General features: G+C 41.1%; 1 protein-coding gene across 1 annotated transcript in view; it reads right to left on the bottom strand.

Moving 5' to 3' along the window:
* Positions 1-12,857: 12,857 nt before the first annotated feature.
* The window catches only part of ZFHX3 (zinc finger homeobox 3), a 157,047-nt gene continuing 148,551 nt past the window's right edge, over positions 12,858-21,353 (bottom strand). The window contains exon 9 of the mRNA XM_040633092.1: positions 12,858-18,827. Within this exon, the coding sequence (XP_040489026.1) occupies positions 17,170-18,827 (1,658 nt within the window). The 3' untranslated portion in view covers positions 12,858-17,169. The remainder of the gene's footprint in view (positions 18,828-21,353) is intronic.

Genomic DNA, 21,353 nt, shown 5'->3' with positions numbered 1-21,353 from the left:
CTCGTGTATCTAGCTGCTCCCCATGTTAGGGGCATAGATATTTATAATTGTCATATCCACTTATTGGATACATCCTTTAATAATAATATATTGTCCTTCTGTATCTCTAACTACAGTCTTTAGTTTAAAATCTAATCTGTCTGATATGAGAATTGCTACCCCAGCTTTCTTTTGAGGTCCATTGGCATGAAAAATGGTTTTCCATCCCTTCACTTTCAGTCTGGATGTATCTTTAGGTTCAAAATGAGTCTCTTGTAGACAGCAAATGGATGGGTCATGTCTTTTTATCCAGTCTGCAACCCTAGGCATTTATGGGAGCATTTAGGCCGTTCACATTGAGAGTGATTGTTGAGAGATATGATTTTAATGATGTCATGTTGCCTGTGAAGTCTTTGTTTCTACAGATTGTAACTTTCTGTTTTGTATCACTCTTGGGGTCTTTTTACTTTTATAGAACCCCCCTTAATATTTCTTGTAGGGCTGGCTTGGTGGTCACATATTCTTTCAGTTTCTGCTGGTCTTGGAAGGTCCTTGTTTCTCCCATCAATTCAGTATGACAGCCTTGCTGGATAAAGGATCCTTGGCTGCATGTTCTTCTCAGTTAGAGCTCTGAAAATACCTTGCTTCTGTAGATAGTTCTTACATTATTCTGATGTTCCTCCTTCTGTACATGAGGATTTTCTTCCCCCTGGCTGCTTTCAAGACTGTATCCTTGGATCTAATATTTGCGAATAGCACTATGATGTGACGTGGTGTAGGTCTGTTCTCATTTATCTTGGGAGGGGTCCTCTCTGCCTCTTGGACACGAATGCTTGTTTCCTTTTCCAGATTAGGGAAGTTCTCAGCTACAATTTGTTCAAATATCTCTTCTAGATCTCTCTCTTTCTCCACCCCCTTGAGGATGCCAGTGATTCTGACATTGGAACGTTTCATTGAGTCAGTAATCTCCCATAATCTACATTCTTTAGATTAGATTTTTTTGAGCCAGGTTTCAGTTTTTTCCTTCTCTTCTACCATCCCATCTTACAATTCACTTATTCATTCTTCTGCCTCATTTAACCTGGCCGTCAGAGCATCTAGTTTAGACTGCATTTGGTCATAGAATCTTTAATTTCTGCCAGATTCGCTCTCATTTCCGCTGAGATTCTATATTCTCGTTAATATTTTCATTATTTTTTTCAAGTCTACACATCATCTTGACCATTGTTACTCTGAACTCCATTTCTGACAATTTGTTTATATCCATATCCATTAGTTCTGTGGCAAAGGCCACAGACTCTGTATCTTTTCTTTGTTGGGGGGCATTTCTCCTCCTCGTCATTCTGATGAGGAGAGGTTGCGGGGATGTACAGAGCCCAAATTATTGACCAGGACCCAAGCAATGTGCACTTGTTTTATGGGGACCTTTGGAATGTGGGCTTCTTGATTTTTCAGGCTGCCTTCTGGGGGGGAAGGGTCTGCCGCGGTAATACTCAGGCAACCTTCTTTGGGTAGAGTTGCCCCATCCCCTGCAAGGGGGGGACGGGGATGGGCACAATGTGAACTGGTATTTCCGGGCTTTTGTTCTCTGGTGGCTTTCCCTGGCGGTTTTCTGTGACTCTTCTGAGAGAGCAGCAGTGGCCATATCCTAGCCTCTGTCTCAGAACAGAGAGATCGCAGTCCGCTCTCCACTGAGCTCTTCTGGCCACTTTAACTCTGTTTCTGTCAGAGCTGCTAAAAACCCCGCAGAGTCCCGGGATGTGCGCCCCACAGCCACTCTCCCAGTGCTCGCTTTCAGGGCTGGCACGTCTGTCCTTTGTGCTTCTAACACTGCCAGACACCCCGGTTCCCGTGCGTGCTCCCGAGCTCCCTGTTTCAGTGCGGTTCGGGCGCGCTGTGGAGTGCCAGTTTTCAGTCTGGTCACGTGCGCGCTCCCGGTTTCAGTCTAGTTCGAGTGTGCGCTCCAGAGCTCCGGTTTTCAGTCTGGTCACGCGTGCATTCCCGGGCTCACGGTCTCAGTCTGCTTTCTTGGGGGTGCCAGTCCGCGAGTCCAGCCTGCTCCCCAGTGCTCCACAGCTTCCCTGTGCCCGAGCGCGGTGGCTCCCTCCCCCTTCTGTTTATCTTCCGGTATCTGTGCGCGGATTCACGGCTCATACCTCAGTACTCAGCACTGGAGATGTTTGTTTGTAGAGATCCAGATGTATCTTCCTACGTCTGGGGCTGATTTCGTGGGTGTTCAGGATGATCTGGTAGATATCCAGCTCGATTCAGGGGACCAGCTGAAAAAAGGTCCCCTACTCCTCTGCCATCTTTTCCCAACCTGTTAATGCATAGGTTTTTTGTTTCCAACTCCTTCACTCTCTTTGCAGTTTATTTGATAGAGAACTCTTTGATCCGGAGAGTTTCCCACAGTCTTCTTTTTGTTTATTACATCTCTGTGCTGTACTTTAGTGTGTACCTCTCTTCTCTGTATACCTTGTGCATTAGTTTGTGCAGGCTGCCATAACACACACCACAGACTGGGGAACTTAACAACAAATTTGTTTCTTCACAGTTATGGAGGCTAGAAGTCCAAGATCAAGATACTGGCAGGATTGATTTCTTCTAAGGGCCTCTCTTCCTGACTTGTAGATGGCCCTCATCTTCCAGTGTCTTTACCTGCTCTTCCCTCTGTATGTTTTTGTGTCCTAATCTCCTATTCTTATAAGAACACCAGTCATATTGGAATAGGGCCCACCCCAATGACCTCATTTATCTTCAATTTGGACTTTCTCTCCAAATACAGTCACATTCTGAGGTGCTGGAGTTTAGGACTCAATGTAAGAATTTTAGGGGGATATGATTAAGAATTAACACCTGGAGAATTGGTTGCATTTAGAGATTTGATTTCTTTTTATTTTTTAATCAATTTCATGAATGATGTTATATTCTTCCATAAGTAGTCACATAATGTTTGTTTGCAGTATAGAATAGTAGGGAGTAAGGTAAATAGTATTTATGTCTAGAAATGGGTGTGTCTTTTCTGTGTTAGGGGATTGAGTCAGTAAAATCAGGAGTTGATCAGTACACCATGAACTTCAATTTAATTGTATGTTGCTGTTTGCCTGTGTTCAGGTCAGTGCTGTGGGTATTAGAGGGTTTTTCCCAGTGTTTTTCCTCTTCCCTTAGGCTTTCAGCTGCTTCTGTATGTCTTTCTAAAGAAAGATCTGAATGTTGCTCATCACTTGATGGTAGTTTCATGGTGGGAGCAGTGAGGAGTTTTTGTTTTGTCTAGGTTCAGCCTCAGTTTTAGGGAGTCCCTGCATATCTTGGAAAGGGCTTTTTCGCATATTTGCTCTTCTTTTCCTTTTGGCAACCAAACTCTACCTTGTCTTATGTATTTGGCCCTGGGCAATTTTCTGCTCCCTCAGTGGTAGGATATATCTGCTTAATGTAGGATTCTGGGCCCAAGATCTTTTCCTGCCCCTGCCCCAGGGATGTAGGGTTTTTTTCCCCTTCTACCTCCTCCAGCCAGCCAGCAATTGTCTTTTGCCTGTGACTTGGGGCAAAAGTCCTCTTTGATGCTTTTACTTTGGAAAAGAGAAGGGTCTGGGGAAGGAGGTAATGCTTAGTGCTTATTTCCCAGCAGCCCCTGATTACCTCCCACAGGTCTGTACTACCCGGTAGAGGCCTGGGTTAGAGTTGCAAGTGAATGCTGTCACTTGGCCAATTTGTAGTTGCTTTCTTTCTCCTGTGCTCTGCTAAAGGTGAAACAGTCATGAGTCCTCTCTGTCCTTGGAAGGGCTTGTTCCTCTTTGGAACCCAGAATACTTCATTATTATGTAATCTCAGTTTTCTAGTGGATTAAACAATAATTTTATAGATTATTCATTTTTCTTGAATGGGATTGGGAATCTGCAGCTTTCTGCACTTTAGTGGGAAGCAGAGAAAAAAATCTCTTTATATCTTTTTGAATCTTAAATTTTTCTTTTTCAGTTTCTACTCTTCTTGAAGGATTTTTGTTTACTCATCCATTTTTAAAAATTAACTTTTACTTCTAATCTTGATCCAAGCTATATGAACTCTGATTATTCTAGTTCTAGTGTTCTTTTATATCTAATATCTTTTCAGAAGTTTCCTTTTGGCTCATTTTGAAATACTAAGCTACATAATGTTCATCTATTCATGGGTGTGTCTCTTCTTTCATTCTGTTTTTTAATAATTACTTTTTACGGGATTCAACCATCATCCTATCCTGTTAATAATTTTTATGTGAAATTAGTTTTCCTGAACTTTTAGGAGTAGATGAATTGGGATAACATTTTTAATTTCCTGGATCTAGTGATCCCTATTACATTATTTTCATAAGTGTTCAAAAATATGGTCTCATACTAGGAGAATTCTTGGCTGCTTCTCCCTCCTCAATTTTATCTCGTGTTCCTCCTTGCTTGCACACTGGCTCTCTCACATGTCCTTTCTTTCTCCTCCTTTCTCCCTTCTTCTGTTCCCCTCTCTATTATCCCTGTCTTGCTCAATGTGAATTATCTTGATGGCAATTTCTTCTCATTGGGGTGTTTTTTCTAAAAGGGAACTGAAATTCCAATCCTTTCAGATCTTACCTTGCCTTGTTCCCCATAATTAGAGCATGCAGAACCTCTCCTAGTTTCAGCTGTTCTCATGAATACCTATTCACTATTTTAGGGTTTCTCTTTACTTAAGCTCATCTGACACTTCTCAGACACTTGCTAATGTCATGTAGCACATGTAGCTTTGGTGGTTTGTTTCTTTCTATTCATATTTTGGGGTTTGTGAAGGTATCTTAACACCTACTTTTTTGGTAGATCTTGTTTGTGGATTTTGGTTTTATTGCTCTAGTCATTCTACATTCATGGGGGCAATTATGAGAGATTTTAAAAGTTAACTTCTATTACAATTTCCCCAGAATTTCTTTATCCTTTCTTGAATGATATAGTTTAGCTGGATATAGAAATCTACATTGCTATTTCTTTTCTCTCAGCACCTCATGGTTCTTATTCTGTAGTCTCCTGTATCTGTTCTTGCTGATTAAAAAAAAAAAAAAATCTCACTGGATAATTGTTTTATCTTTGCCAAATATTAAGTGTAAAAATTGTAAAAGCCACCAAGGAGGAAAATAGCTAACTCATTACCTATAATTTTATTGTAGTGTGTCTCAGTGTGGACTGACTTAATCCTTAGTACACTGTATGTACTTTCAATCTGAAAAGTATTTTTCCATTCTGGAAAAGACTGTGTCATTCTCTGATTATCACTCATTGAACTCAGTTTCTATATTTTTCATATATGGCACTTTTATTTTCTTTAGTTACACCTGTTTGCTCTTGTTTCATAATTAGTAGTTATTAATGGATCATAGACCATTAGATTTTAAGTAAATCCACCTACCGATTATTAAGTTCTTGGTTATCTTAGTAAATTTTTTTCATGTGATTTGGAGTTTTTATTTGGGGACTTAAGTAAAAGTTTTTTTCCCCCTCACATATCTTTCTGTAATCACCTGTCCCTCAGTAGTGGCTTTGCAGTTGCCTCTGCACTGGCCTTAAAAGGTTTGGTAAAAATTACCCATGAAATATTCTGGGCATGCTGCTGTTTTGGGGGGAAAGGGGGTGTTTACTTGTATAGCTCTTTGATAACAACAAATGTTTTAAAGTTACAAGGGATGCCCTGTAAGTCAGACCCATTAAGCTGAGCTCTAAAAGTCTGCATCTTTTTTTCTATACTTCATTCTATTGCATTTATCATAACCTATGGAAATATCTTCATTGGTATGAGATATTACAGACAGATAATCATAAAAATATTCCACATATATTTTTTTTTTTCTAATGAGCCAACCAAAGGAACCAGCTGGTAAAAACTGAGGGCAAATTTCAGACTTCATAATTATTAATTCTTTCTATTAGGATTATATTCTGATGTTCATTCTCAGTTTGTTTTGAGGCCTGGCTTTCAAATGTCCTACAAACATTTACATTTTGATTAGAAAAATATAACCATGTAACTCTTTTCAAATAACTACTTAATACCATCCTTCAATTTGGTGAAAGCTACAAAGGGTGTCAACTGTTATTATTAAATTTCTAGACTCTTTTTTATTGCAAATATTTTTTCTCCTAAAAAGCAGACATTTGCCTTGTATAGTTTTTAATCTTGTCCCATTTGATTTTTTCATTCATTTCTATTTTCCTTTACTATCTGCTGGAAAATATTCTCCCTTACCTATGGGTTTGGTACTGAAACATTTTTGAAGTGTTTTAGCCTACTTATATATAATTTGATCTGTACTCATTTAAGATCTGTCTTCCTATTAAAAAGCATAAAGATGAAAGTGACTACCCTTTCCTTTATTTATTCTTTAATTTACTAGTCATTCAAACATTAAATGTAGGATAGCAGGTGATCTGAGGATAAAACAGATACATGGATCATTGCCAAAAAGACATTATGTGTGCTATAATAAGGGTCAGAAGAGGGTCTGGAAAGATGTGGTGAGATGTCATGGAATAAATGACATTTCTAAACCTTTAAATGTAGAGGGGAAAGTAAAGGGTGTGTTTGGAAGGTAGGCTAATTTTAGTGGAGTAGATTATTTATAAATAAATATAGTGGGAAAGGTACCCTGGAACAAATCTTGAGAGTTTAGAAAGCAAGTAATGAGTTAGCACCTTAAGAATTTCATCTATTATAGATGTATTATATGTCCAATTTAATTAGAAACAAATGTTTGCCAAAATAATAAAATTACAAAAAAAAAAACACCCATGATTTGTGTTTAGCAAGAATAAATAATTCAGTGCTGGGGCCTGATTCCTCTGTATAGTGCAATGAGTCCATCTCTGAGTGTGAGCCACACTTCCAAATTAATGGCTGTCCTTGAGCCACACTTAGGTGTCCTGATCTGAGTGAAGCAAGACAATGAAATGGAAGTGTTTTGTTTTGTTTTGTTTTTAAGACTTAAATAACTTTATGAATAGTGATAGCCCTTTAAGTGGGAAGACCTAATATAGTGTTTTACTACCAGAAATACATCTGCTGCCATGGTCTGACTTTGAAACCTAAGAAGTGGCTTCCCATTCTACCTGGCATTGTGGTATGGCAAAAAGTGGCTAGAAGAATTTGTGCATTTCTACCCTTCTTCCACTTGTGATTACTGTGATTAAGGAAAAGGATGAATTAGTTACAATCTTTATCCTAAGAGTGAATCAGTACCATGTCATGTTCAGAGAAGTGTGCTGGGGAAATAAGGTATACAGGACTTTACTTGCATATATCTAAAAACCAACTTTGACTTTTGCTTCCAGCTGGGATGGAGTAACAGAGACCAGACTTAATCTTCTCAGCTGAAACAACTAAAAAGACAAAATACATGAAAGAATGGTTCTTGAGTCACTGAACATCACACAGTGAAGGACAGTGATGGCTGAGAGATGAGAAACAAACAAGGTAAGCCCTATGATTATTCCATCTTACTGTGTTAAGAGAAGTTCCAGGCCACAGCACAGGGTATGGAACCTAGGTGGAACCCAGCAGACTCTGTGACTTAAGGAGATAAAGCTGAGTCTGGGGAAACCAAGGCAGCTAGAATTTGCAGGACACAGTACCAGAAAAGAGAGAACTCTGGAGATCTTTACAGGGTTCCCCACAAGTATTCATGGAAGTGCTGACCAATGCTTGCATGTTAGGAAACTACGTGAGGCTGGGAAAGAACTAGCCCAAAGGATAAGAGGGAGCAGCACCTGATGTTCACACAGATTGGTAAAGTTCATGGGACATTTTTTTTCCCCATGAGACATTTGAGTAGAATTCTCAAAAGGGTCCTTTTCACTAGTAGGGAATAATTAGCCCTCAACTAAATAGTGTTTTCATCCTACCCAACAAAATTTAAAAACAAGATGCACAAGGATCAAACTGTTTTCAGATCACTTAAGTACATCACATAACAAACTGGAAATTTATAGGAATACAAAAATAGCTACCCAACAAAGCAAATTCACAATGATTAGGTTCTAATCAAAGATCACCAGACACATGAAGAGGCAGGAAAACACAACTCGTAATGAGGAGAAGAATCGCTCAATTGAATCAATGCAAAACTTATGTAGATATTAGGATTAGAAGAGGATGACAGTAAGGCAATTATTATAACTATTTCCATGTTCAAAAATTACATAGAGACAAGGAAGATATAAAAAAAAAACACCTCTCAAACTTCTAGAGATGAAAACTATATGAAATGAAAAAACACTGGATGAGATTAATGGCACATAAGAAGAAAAGATAAGTGGACTTGAAGGCCCAGCATTGGAAACTATGGAAAAATGAAGCCCACAGAGAAAAGAGTAACCCTCTGTCCTCTCCCCAACTTCATCCTCTGATGAAACCAGAGCATCACCAAGCTACAGGTTAACCTCAAATGGCCTAATACATATATAATTGGAGTCCCTGCAAAGGGGGGCGGCAGGAAGGAGAGGGGAAAGAAAAATATATTTGAAGAAACAATGGCTGAAGAATTTCCGTTTTTGATGAAAAGTAATACCCAGAGATCCAAGAAGCTCAACGAACCCCAAGCATAAGAAACAGAAGTAAAACTAAACCAAGGTACATCCTAATCAAAACATGATGTGATAAAACTAGTGATAAAGAACGGAATCTTAATAGCAACTAGAGGAAAAAAAATTATTAAAAAAAAGATGACAGCAGATTTCTTGTTGGAAGCAGTTCAGATGCAGCAACGACTTTACAGTTTTGAAAAAACAAATCAGTTCAGCATAATACAAATCAGATTCTGAAAGTTATTCACTGTCAAACTTAGAACCATGTAACAAATCAAATGCAGACTCCCTATGATGAAATCCTATCTATAGGCAATATGTCTGACTACATTTATAGGTTGTTATCCTCAGAGAAAAGGAAAAATCACCCACCGGTCATCCTCCATAGCTTTTACTAGTCCTCTCACACCAATATCCGCACTTGTATTTCCAGTACTGTCACTGTTTTAAAAATGAAGAAAGTTCACAGATGGAACTATAGCCATCTAAAGCCTGTATTACTGCTGAGTTCTTAGATGCAGAGGCTATCATGGAAACATTCTATTCAAACCTTTTCTCTGTGCTAATTTTTTTTTCACTTGTTCCCATGCCTCTTCCAGAATTTTATTTTGCAGGTTACTAGAATAATAGTATTTTTAAAACTCTTCCTGTGTTTTGGGTGGGAAGATCCTCTTGCTACATTCCTTTGTGTATATTCTTCTGTCAGTTTTGTCTCACGTCCAGTTCATTCACTCTCACAGTCTTTTTTTTTTTTTTTTTAAGATTTTATTTATTTATTTGACAGAGAGAAAGTCAGAGAGAGAGGGAACACAAGCAGGGGGAGTGGGAGAGGAAGAAGCAGGCTCCCAGTGGAGGAGCCTGATGCGGGCCTCGATCCCACAACGCTGGGATCACGCCCTGAGCCGAAGGCAGATGCTTAACGACTGAGCCACCCAGGCACCCCCTTCATAGTCTCATTTTAGATGCTGCAGCTCCTAAGCGGTGTACCTGAACCACCTCAAAACAGGCTGTGGCAGGGGGCAAATTGTCACAACCTATTCCATTTTCTCTATCCGTAACCCCACACATTTAAGGTACTCACCTGTCAAGGGATGGTAAAGAAGGACTAGGTCTACTTTTGCAAACAAAAGCAAATGAAAGCCATCCTTTCTTCTGACCAAATTCATCAGTAGAAGTGGGGCCCGGAGAGACTGGAATGCAAGCTCCTGTACTGCCCTCCTGTACAGTTCTGAGCAGAACCTCCCTGAGGGGCCTCTGGGTCCTCTGAGATGTGTACGGACAGGGAAGCCTCAGATAGAAACGTAAGACAAAGGCTTGATGGGACTGATCTATACAACTGCAGCGCCCAAACCCTCTGTGAATTAAAGCAAGCTTAGCTGCAGTCCTAAGGGACCTACAGCAAAAAAGACTTGGAGAATTAAAACTGACAAAAATATTAGCAACAGATATTTATCATTCACTATGTACCAGGCAGTGTTCAAAACATTTTTGCATATATTGTTTAATCTTTGCAACAACCCTGTGAAGCAGGTACCATTATCCTCATTTTACAGTGGGAATAAATAACACAATCAAGGTCACAGTGCTGGAGTCAGAATGAACCCCATTAGTCTGATTTCTGAACCTACACTCTCAGCCACTCTTCCTTAGCATCTCTCAGGAAATAGTGTGGGGGGGTATGGTGGGGCAGAAGGAGCACTGGACAAAGGCTACACATATGGTTAGTGCCTTTTCCCCTCGCTCTTTACCTCCCTCTCCTGAACGCCCGGGATGTCACCCACTTTGCCTAGCTTATTGATCATTTTAAGGAACAAGCAAGAAGTAATTTTACAAAAGTACTTTTCAAGTGTCATGTAAATATAAGGTATTACAGAGGGGGTCTAAAAGACAGCAGCAACATATAAGGGAGCTTAAGAAAGAGTAGTGTATGGAGAACAGGAAGACAAGGAAGAGCAGGTCTCAAGAAGAAGTATTTGGCATTACAGAGAGGCAGAGAATATTTACTGATGCCTTCCTCAGTTGCTACTTTCAGCTGCTTCTTTTCTCATTTCTTAGCCCAAAGAATCTTGGCCCAAGAGTGAAACTGTTCATCTGAAAGCTCTGATTCCCATCTTAAGGGATTCATAAATTGGATTACATAGTCTCTTTGTTCCATATAGGATAAGAAATGAAGCAGTCATAAAGAATCAAGAACCAATTTATTTTTGCACCTATAATTTAAAAACTCAGTAAGATAGACTGAGAGGAATCTAAACTAATTTGCTAAGACATCTTAACTTAAAAACTTGTGCCTTTAATTTAAAAAAGGGTGAAAGAAAGAAGGGAGGGAAGAAGGTAGGAAGGAAAGAAGGAAGGAAAATACCCACCTTTGCTGTGAAGTAAAAAGTAATGGAAAGCTGCCTCTATTTTAATGGCCTTGAGAGCACTAATTTCTTTACAAGTTTTGCCAGAGCCTTGGCTGTGGCAGTAATGTACAGAGACTGAGTGAGCACATGTGTCCTGCTGTAATTAAGGCTGCAGAGCAGAGCAGCAGGTGCAAACTTCTCATCCTTCAACTTGACTCTTAAACTGCTTGTGCTCTTGTAACTTAAAGTCTAAACTTGTTAAAAGTGAGATTTCGAAGGTCATTAGTCTATAACAGGAGCTAGGCACTACAGACATTTCTTTAAAGCAAAATTAGAAACAGCTACCTAACACACATCAGCCGTTTTAAGATGTTGCCGTTTCACATTTTCCGGGGGGGGGGGGGAAGGCTATTAATTCCAAGGAGATTAATATCCACATGAGCATGATATTGAAGCCAGATTGGAAGCCTTCTTTTCCCTTAAGAAAAAGCTTTTCTAGTAACAGAGTCTCTTGCCCAACCCTCTTTCAATGTAATTCAGGTGCTCAGAGATTTTCTGATACAAAGGGCTCAACCATCACTGAGGTTTGGTCTTATTTTCTTGTTAAAAATTTATCTGTAGAAGAATTTGAATTGTAGTCACCTTCCTGTAGAGAGCTGAGGCAGCAAAACCTCTCTGCAAAATAGTTGCATTTAAAATGTTTCAGTGTGATCCTGCCAGATCCTAAAATAATTATGGCTTAGAAAGGCAGACGTGGCTTTAGGTCTGAACAATTTTTATCATCCTGTACCTTTTCGTGGGGTCAGAAGAAAGATCAGTGACATAACATAAGAAAACATACTGACATAGAAGCCATGTGCTTCTGTGGGAACGCCCAAAAGGAAGGTACAATGCCTGGGGAAAGATCACGGTTTTATTAGGGATAGTATCAGGGACACTACTTGTTTGGCATAGAGGTTCTAGCATTGTCAAGGGAACCAACTTTTCCTTTCTAAGCACTAGCAATGCCTGTGCCATTTGTAGAATTCTTTGAAATTTTTAGCTAATAGGGTCATTGCTTCTTCTTGAATGCCTGCTCCGAGAACTAAGAAAAAAGACTGGGTTGACAATGACTGTAAGAGCCAATAGAAGAGGATTTCATAGCTTAACTCCTGGGGTAGAAAAGACCCCTGTTGGCCAAGGGCAGATGCCACAGACCTTGCAAGGGCACAGCTAGCCTGCAATGCTGTCCAATCCTAGCTACTAGAGTTTAAATTATTTATCAGCTGTGGCTATAAATTAGAGATGAATGGAAGGCCTTTGGGCCTGATCTTGGATATACTCCTTATTAATGAATTTCAGGCATTTTGTGCTGTAACAGAGAGTTTTTTATAAGAGGATTGAGTATTCTCTTGTATGTAGGAATGACTAACGCTATTACTATTTTGCGGACTGTTCTTATCTCAAATTCTGCTCTAAAAGGGGTTTAGAGAAGTTCTTTGATAGAAAAGGTAAATGTAGTGAATCACCCACTTAATTCAACTTACCTTTCACATCCTTCTGTCATAAACAGTGGATCCAATTCCCATCTCAGAAAGTTTATCTTACCTCTCTTCCAGCCATCAGCAAAACTTACTGCCTTGTGGCTGTGCCGTGTCCACAATTCTCATAGAAACATTTGAGAAAAAAAATACAGGTACTATTAGGGCTCTTGAGGGTCAGATATCACCCAAGCTGTTAAGCTTACCCTTTTCAATGAAATAAGCTAGTCAGTACCATGGCCAAAACTTGCTGCACTTCCTCAATGAATACCAGGAGATAGGAAATACAAGGACATTTAGAAATACTAAAGAGCTGTGTACCTTGGTATGAGTACATGCAACCTCAAGATACCGTTCAAATTTACACTTTGCCAGCCATCAATCTCTTTCTCTCTCACACATCCATGCACACAAAATCTGATGGCATAAGACAAGAACTTTTGCTCATATTTTTTTAATGTATCACAATGAGCAGGAAACATACTTGATGAAATATTTTCAAAGGAGTATATTCAATTACCATCTACAATCAACTTAACTATGACAACAAAGTTTTTGTGACAAATTTTTTTTTCAGTTTGAAAGTTCCATGTGGTTCTGTTAGTCTCCATGTATTTTGGTACAGTTCGAGATCAGCATTGTTACAGTAACAAAAAAGCTAACAAGACTACATTATAGAAAAACACCAAGAACATCATTTTTGGTTTCACTTGCTCTATTTTTTTTTGTTTTTTTGTTTTTTGTTTTTTGTACATTGCAAAGGCTGTTCATATACCTCTTCACCTCAGGGTCACGTTCATTTATGCTTTCTTTCCTACCCAAACTTGCCCCCCTCCCCCCCAAGAAAGTAAACAAACAAACCAAAAAAACTAGTCAAAGCTTTGTTTCACAGTGGGCAGTATCTCAGCGCCAACAAACAACCAACTCAATTTATGCTTCTATTTAAAATGTTTTAATTTATTTAAAAAAAATATATGTCCATGAACATCAAGTGCACTGGCTTGGGTCACTGCCTCTCTCTCCTGCAACTTCCTGCCATGCCTGATAAACTCAGGTTTAAACACATGCCGTCTGTTTTACTTTATTTTCAATCATGTAAAACTTTGGCCACATTCATCTCTTTAAATAGCTTTTAATTTAAAAAAAAACAAAACTTCCTAGATTTATTAAACTTTTCCGTGTGTGTGTGTGTGTGTGTGTGTCCTTCTTAAGTTTCTTTTTTGGAAGGATGAAGAAAGGATGGTTGAAATAAGTTCCATTCGGTGGGTTCATATGGTGCCATGACTGAATGGTGTCAGGCGCCAACCCACACCTCAGAGTATTTGGGAAAACAAAAACAAAAACAAAACCAAAAAAAACCCAAAAACAACCAAAATATGAAGTGTCAATAGAGGTGAAGAACTGATTTAAAAAGTGAGTTGAGATATCCTATTCGGCTACCTACTATGCAACAGACAGGAGTTAAATTCTCCTAGTGAGACCAGTCTGAACAGTTGAGCATTGTAGTGAATTCATGCTTTGATACCAGTCACAGCCATAGTGGATGTCAACCCACAGACATCTAACTAGCTCATATTTGACCTCTAACTGTCACCATTACTGACTGCTTTGCTACTTCTGAGTTAATGCTGAGAATTCTTTTTCCTTTTTTGAATGAACATGTATGTGGGTGGTGGCACTGTAGAGGAAAGCATCAAATGTGCAGCCCACTCCAGGATGAAACAATCACATAATCCCTCTGAGAAACACTGGTGGGTAGAAGCATGCTTAGCCAACCTACCCAACCACCTTGCTGTTGCCAGATACACCCACAAGTCAAGGCATGGCATAACAAAACACTGACAGTCACTCTGCCTCACACAGGGAGGATGGCATAGTAGCTCAAAACACACAAACAAACAAAAACCACCGTTGTGGAGGGGTGGCAAAATTACAAGGAAATGAACTTAAAGTTGGGGGGGGGGAGGGAAAGGGACAGAAATTGCACTATTACCAAGCAATATCATTTTTAAAAACAAAGTTTTCAGAAAAAAACCTAGCAGAATTTGACAGGTAAAGCTAGTGTTAAATTGTTAATTGGTATCACATAGAGAACCAAAAACAAACATTTTTTTTCTATATGATACAGACACAGAGTAACATACAACAGTTAAATGGCAAAAAATATATATATATTTCATAGAGTTACAAACAAGATAAAATAATGGAAAACAAAAAACTGTACAACTTTAAAATTTAAAAATGTTCATCTCAAACACAGGGAGAAATACAAGAATTCTTGTTAAAAGAAAAGAGCTTTTTAAAACAGCAAATGTTTATGTGTACTTGTTTTTGACACCTTATGCTACAACTGGATACTGGTATGAATAGTTAGATGGTACTCTTTAGTATTTCTACTTAAAAAAATTTTAAAAAGAATTTGCACTGTGCATCAGCCTAGTTAGAAATATATACAACAGTTCTGGATCTACTCTTTCATTAAACCAAAAACGAATTCATAAAAATAAAATAGTCCCGGCTAAAAAAGAAGAGAAAAAAGAAAAAAAAATCCATTTCAGATCTTGGAATGCTCCAGTCTTTTGCAAAGTCGTTGAGTGGCTTCAGCACTGGGGAAAGAAGCCCGAAAGATGACCAATGGAACCTGCATTCACAGTCTTCGAAGTTCCCTTTTGAAACATAAGGAAGAGAATGAAGGGAAGGATTTCACACTTTCGGGGCAAGGGGAGATTGTTTCTGTTGATGTTTGGCTATGAAAGTGAAACAGCAAAGCATCTATTTGTCTCCAAAATCTACGTTTTAGCAGCACAAAGTTTTCCTTTCAAAGTTCAGACCGTTGTTTTAAGATGAGAAAGGGTGTGTGTTGAGTTGTGTTATGTGTTACAGGAATACAGATATTAACATAAATACAAGTGCCTCACATACGGTTCCTTTTTTGCTTTCTGTACATTGCTATCTGCTTCTTTGTTGGCTGCACTCTGGATCACTTGCCGCTCAGACTGCCTAACACAAGGACAAAACTTTGAAGTAAAAAATGTGTCTTTTGGTATATGGAATTGTCATTAACAGTTGCCTCTCTGCTTGCAGAAGAAGCACATAACAACCTGGGAATCTTTTGTTTTACACTTTCTTTTATTAAACTAAGTCTTGTTTGTTTAAATCAGAAACAAATTCTCAAGTAACAAGAACCCTTTCCCTTTTTTCTGCATCAGCAGTGAAAGGGTGTGTCTTTGGATTTTATTTAAAGCATGAAATTTCTTTTTCTGAGAGGAAAGAAAACAAAAACAAAACCCCTAACCAAAAACTTTTTTAGAAAGAAAAGCACACAGCCCAATTACACAAACCGAAACAAATGCTTTAGTTTAGGAAAAGAATATTTGAAGCATCCTACCAAACAAGGAGGAAAAGAAGGGATAAAACAGCTAAAGAAAGGATAAATAAAAAATAAATGGCACAAGGCTTACAGACATAGGTAACTAGAATTATATGCCTTTAAAAAGTTTCAACTCCCCAACCAAAAATAATCTGTGAGGATCCTAATGACCCCTAGAACCTTTTGAAATTCTTTCTTTAGTTTTATAAAATAATTCTGCAGCTACCCTCTAAGAAATGAAGGCAGCTACCTTAAGTGGGAGATTATAGGGTGGAAGGAGGAAGGAGAAAGTGGAATTAAGGGACAAAGGGGAGAAAAGCTTAGGCGAATCAACGGATTGCAATCTATCTGCTAGGAATGAACAAGACAACATCAAATGAGGAGCTGTCAGCTGGACCATACAAAAAGCTAAATGTACACAAAAGGTTTTTTTTTCCTTTTAAATCTACCATACTGCTTCAGTTCATTTCCAATGCAACAATCTACTCAACACCAAAAATGGTCATATCTATCATAAATACAGAAAGTCAGTTTTTAAAACTTATTTTTTTAAGCTACAAGTCCTCAACACTCTGTGTGTGGGTTTTTTTTTTTTTTTCTGAAAGTGGGAGTGCTTAACTTTTCCCCTTGAAATTGGCTTCAGCAGAAAAGCTATCCTTTAAATCCCCAGAAAGCTAAAGCAGTTCACATTGTTTTTCTTGAATACTTTCTGCCCGTTTTTAAATTAAAAAAATCTTTTCTGGAACAAAAAAAAAAAAAAAAAACTGAAAAAATAATATATTATAAAACAATGATTCTGAAAACAGAACAAAGTGTGAGCGATTGACCTGAGAATAAAAAGACATTACATTTCTTTTTTTTCTTTTAGCAAGCCATTGGTATCTGAATGCTAAGATAGCAAGAAATTTAAAACTGTAACAAGGTGGACTGCTTTCCCATACAGTGCATGCCGGGCTCCTCTGTGCTATCAACGTGGGGCATTTATTGAAAAGGGGCAAATATACAAGGGGTTTAAGCTCCAAAGACATTAGGGAGGCCCTGCGGACTTCTGTTTCCCAGACCAATAGTACCTTCAAAAGGACACAATGTAACAGGGTTAAGGTTTTTTTTTTTTTTTTTTTAATAGTAAAAGAAAAAAGAAAAGACAAGAATGTAAAATCACCGGCATAGATAGGTATATGGGAAAACAACCCACGCTTTTTCTTTTTTTTCCTTTTTTTTTTTTTTTTTTTTTTTTTTTTGTTTTAACGTTTTTATTTAGTTTTTTTTTTTTTTTTTTTTTTTTGGTTAGAAGCTTTGGAATTGCAGTTAGTCTATTTTTGAAATTGGTTTGTTATTAATCTTTTTATTTAAATTCATTTGTTTGTATTGTTCATCTTCAAAGCTTACAATCTGAAGGTGTCCGTTCCTACACTGGTCAGACCACTGTCCTTGGGGCAGCTGGGGTCTTTGGGACCCTCCACCGGGCTCGCCGGTCCGTCGGACTTTTGGCTGAGATCCGTGTCAGACTCCTCCGAATAGTCGTCTGTTGGCATCGAGGGCTGAACCCCTGAGGTGCTGCATGAACTTGAGGTAACCGTTGAAGATGAGGAGAGAGGAGGAAAAGAAGGGGGCTTCGCGGCTGAAGCCCGGGAGACCACTTGCGGCCAAGACTTCCTGGAGGCGTGGGGGGAAGCGGAGGACGAGGAGGGGGCGGCGGCCGACGGGGGAGGGGGGCTGTCGTTTGAGTGAGCGGCAGACTGCGAGGTAGATGCGGTGCTAGGATCGGGGAAGCAGGCAGAGTGAGGTAATAAACTAGGGTGCTCTTTGGCGTTTCTTGCTGCTCTCGTGATTGTTCTGTGTTTGTGCAAGGCCGACTCGAGATGTTGACTCAGAGCTTCCTCCCCACAGAGCGCGCTCTCGCACGCCAGGCAGTGGTATGAGCCGCCGCCACTACCACCGCCGCCGCCGCCGCCACCGCCACCGCCGCTGCCGCCCGTGGGGACGTGAAGCACCATCTCTTGCAGGTTCACCACAGACTGGCCGAAGAAGCAGAGGGACTTCAGGTGGCTCCTCGCCGCCTCCTCGTCACCGAAGCCCGCCTGGCACTTGCGGCAGACCAACTTGTACTGCACCTTTGGAACAATGAAGGGGTCGTAGAGGGAGTCCGCACTTTTGCTTTCTGCTTCTGGCTCTTCGGGGGGTTTCGGCAGGAGGGGGGACACCTCACGGGGTGCGTTTTTCTGCTCTTCTGGTTTGGGGGATTCTTTGGCAGGGTCTTTGTCTGGGGAAGCAGCCCCCTGGGGGACTGGGGTTTGGCTTGCTTTGGGCTGCTGCTGCACTTTTTGCTGCTGCTGCTGTAGTTGCCGCTGCTGCTGCTGCTGGATCGCCTCCTGCAGACTCTGCTGGTATTGCTGGTACTGCTGCAGTAGGGAGCCCGGGGACAGCCCCATCAGGGCCTGCGACAGTGCAGGGCTGTAGGGGAACAGGCCTTCCATGCCATACATAGGCTGCAGGTACCCGCTCTGCAGGGCGCCAGGGATCTGGGGGGCATAATAAGGAGAGAAGCCTGGTACAAAGTAAGGAAGGAACTGGCTCGTGAGCAAGGCTGTGGGGTCCGAAGTCAAGGCGGCCTGCAGGGCCTGCAGCTGGGCAGGGTCCACTGCATACTCCATGGCGGGCAGCGGGGCTGAGATCGTGGCTGTGGCTGCTGTGGGGGCCTCTCCTTTCTCCTTCTTGGGGACAGGGAGGGGCTCCCCTTTCCCTTTGTGTGCCTTTTCCTTCTCCTTTACCTTCTCACTGTCTTTGTCTTTGCGTTGCTGTTGCGGTGGGTGCTGTGGCGCAGGTGGTGGCTGAGCTGCGGGCGGCGGCGGCTGCACCAGTGGCTGCTGCTGCTGGGGTTGGGGGGGTTGCTGAGGGGCCATCGCCACGGTGGCTTGTGCTGGGGTCGGGGAGCTCAGCGATGCTGAGGACGGTTTATTTGGTAATCCAGATGTGGGGAGGCCAGGGGAAGGAACTGTTGTGCTGGGCAGACCCATCAAGTTCGGTTTAGGAGACGTTAAAGCTGAAAGAAATGAAGACGGAAAGAACCATAGGTCAGTCTGGAGTGGTGAGGTTGAAGCTCAAGATGTTGTACTTGTGTCACTGGCATGAAGTCTGAGATCTCAAGGTTAAAAGTTGAAAGACCCTCTCAAAACCACCATTTTCAATAGCGGGGTCTCACCAGGCTCAGGGTTGGATAGCTTTGTATTCTAATCAGTGTCCAATCCTGGGTCAGCTCCCCTCATTCCCCTTTCAGTTAAACAACTTCTAACACCTTCCTGCCACACATGGCACGTCCACTAATCCGTATGTTCTTAGCCCACTTCCCCAAACTAGGTGTTTCCAGCTCGGACATTTGAACCAAAGGCCTTCATCAAAGCTCCACAGAAATAGTGTCGCCCCACCAGAAGCTGTAGAGGAGAGAGGTAACAGGAGAAGAAAGCAAAATGCAAGAAACCTGGCCAAGCCCCCAAGACCATGTGAACAAACAAATGTGCCTCTCTGGCCTGCACAATCCATTCAGGGAAAACTGTCCCATTACCTTGGCTCAGGTAATCTTTAACAAATCTGTTGAAAAATGTAACCATCTAGGAAGAGGATTCTGAAGTTTGCTGGAGAAATGAGCATTCTCTCTTCCAACACATCTGAATGACATACAGAAAGAAAGACTGCAGATGCTTCAGAAAGTAGCATCAGAAATGGAAAGACCCAAAGTGTTGGTACCACTGCAACCTACTCATACTTATGGGTAGCAAAGGTCTTTGCCAAGTCACCAGGCCCACATGGGGTACAGCCCCATCTGCAGTCACACTCTGCCTATGAAGCCTTCACCCAGCCCAGAGCCTAATGTCCTCCCTCAGAGTCTTTTGTTCCAGGGTGTTGGAAGACAGTGCTGCTCCTGGTACATCAACCTGCAGGTGCATTAAGACACTAGACTGTATTCATCTCCTCTTCAGAGGGTACCAAAATGTAAAATAAAAAAATCCCACAGCTCCTCACTATTTCATCTGGACCACCTTCTGCCGGAAAGCTGGGGTTAGGGGTTCTAGAACATGACCCTGTCCTTGTGAGAAAACACGGAGAAGCCCAGACCTGGGTGAAGACAATGTTGGCTTCACACTGGTGCAGCATTTAAAAACCCTCAAAGTTCAGACGAAGAGAACAAGGTTGCCTCAAATTGCCAATCCCAGAAAAATAAACCATTAACGTTTGGAAAGCCAAGGAGGATGCTTCCCTTGGCTTTGTATAGCAGCATTAATTTGTTCTCTCAAAACAGCAGAAAGGAAGCACTGAGATGAAGTCATCCAGTTTCCTCAATGCACAGAAGGAACTGAAACCAGAAAGAAGTATCTGACTCAGAAAAAGCCAGTAAAGGTTCATTGGTTAAACTGCCATGCACAAGATGGAGAGTGAATGGATTATGAATTCGACAACTTAGGACATGGCTAAAAAATCAGCGAGGCAAGGAAAAAACATCTAGAGATTTCTCCATCTCTGTGGCATCAGGCTTTCAGGAGAAAGATCCAGGTCAGAAGGCCTTAAACTGACTTCTGTGTCTTGAATAGAAGAGGAAGAAACTGTAAGACTCATTTACAGAATCCTTGCTGTATTTACCAAGCTTTATACTAACCACGTTTGATATAGTAGCTCAATATATTCTCAAGCTAGTTCTGTGGCCTCAGTTTTCTCATCAGCAAGATTAGAACCAAGGAAGGCATTTCATCACCCTGATGCTTGTCATGCACCGCTGGAGTCAGACTGACGCAGTGTGGATTGTGTTTGACACAGAGCTGCTATGTGGCCTTAGGCCCCCCGACTGCACGGAACCTCAACTTTCTACAATACATGGGTGCAGGGACTAAATGAAAGGTCATATGGAAAGAGCTTACCATTGGACCTGACATATTAAATACAAGTTCCTTCCCCCGTTCCAGACCCAGTGCTGCTGTGAGCTGTGGTACAGTCAGATGGTGGTAACTAGGACATACTGGTAACCCTGGCTGCCTCTAGTAATTAAGAGCATACCTTTCTATCTTGAGTCCACTCTTAGTGGTCAGAACCTGAGTAGCACTAAGCATATACCTGTTGACTGACTGGCTCATATTGGGTGTTGTGGAAGGAGCACATAGCACTGGGAGCCGGGAGGCCTGGGTGGGAGCTCTGGCTCCTACCCTAGCTTGCTGAATGGTCTTGACCTCTCTGGCCCTCAGTTTTCTCATCTGTAAAACAAGGGGAATAGATCAGACATTCTAATTTTTTTTCACATTATTATGAAATGTTGGGCCATCCCAAGCCCTTCTGCCAAGGTCCTGGGCTACAAGGGTAATTCAGTGCCTCGACACTTTCCATAGCTTGATTCTTGGCTTATGGCTATTTGGCTTTAGCATTAATCTGTGACCTTACTTGCCAACAACTATAAGCAATGACTTAGACATCTTAATGCTCTTACCACTTCAACCCCTGGGAACAGGGACTCTAGAGGGCTCTCCTTTGGTAAAGGTACACCGGTCAATGCAGGTCCGGGGCGGGGGGGGGGGGGGGGGGGGGG

This window comes from Ursus maritimus, unplaced genomic scaffold (assembly GCF_017311325.1).
Source record: "Ursus maritimus isolate PB19 unplaced genomic scaffold, ASM1731132v1 scaffold_19, whole genome shotgun sequence".
NCBI lineage: Eukaryota > Metazoa > Chordata > Mammalia > Carnivora > Ursidae > Ursus > Ursus maritimus.
Note: the sequence above shows the minus strand (reverse complement) of the source record. Positions and strands in the feature narration are given on the sequence as shown.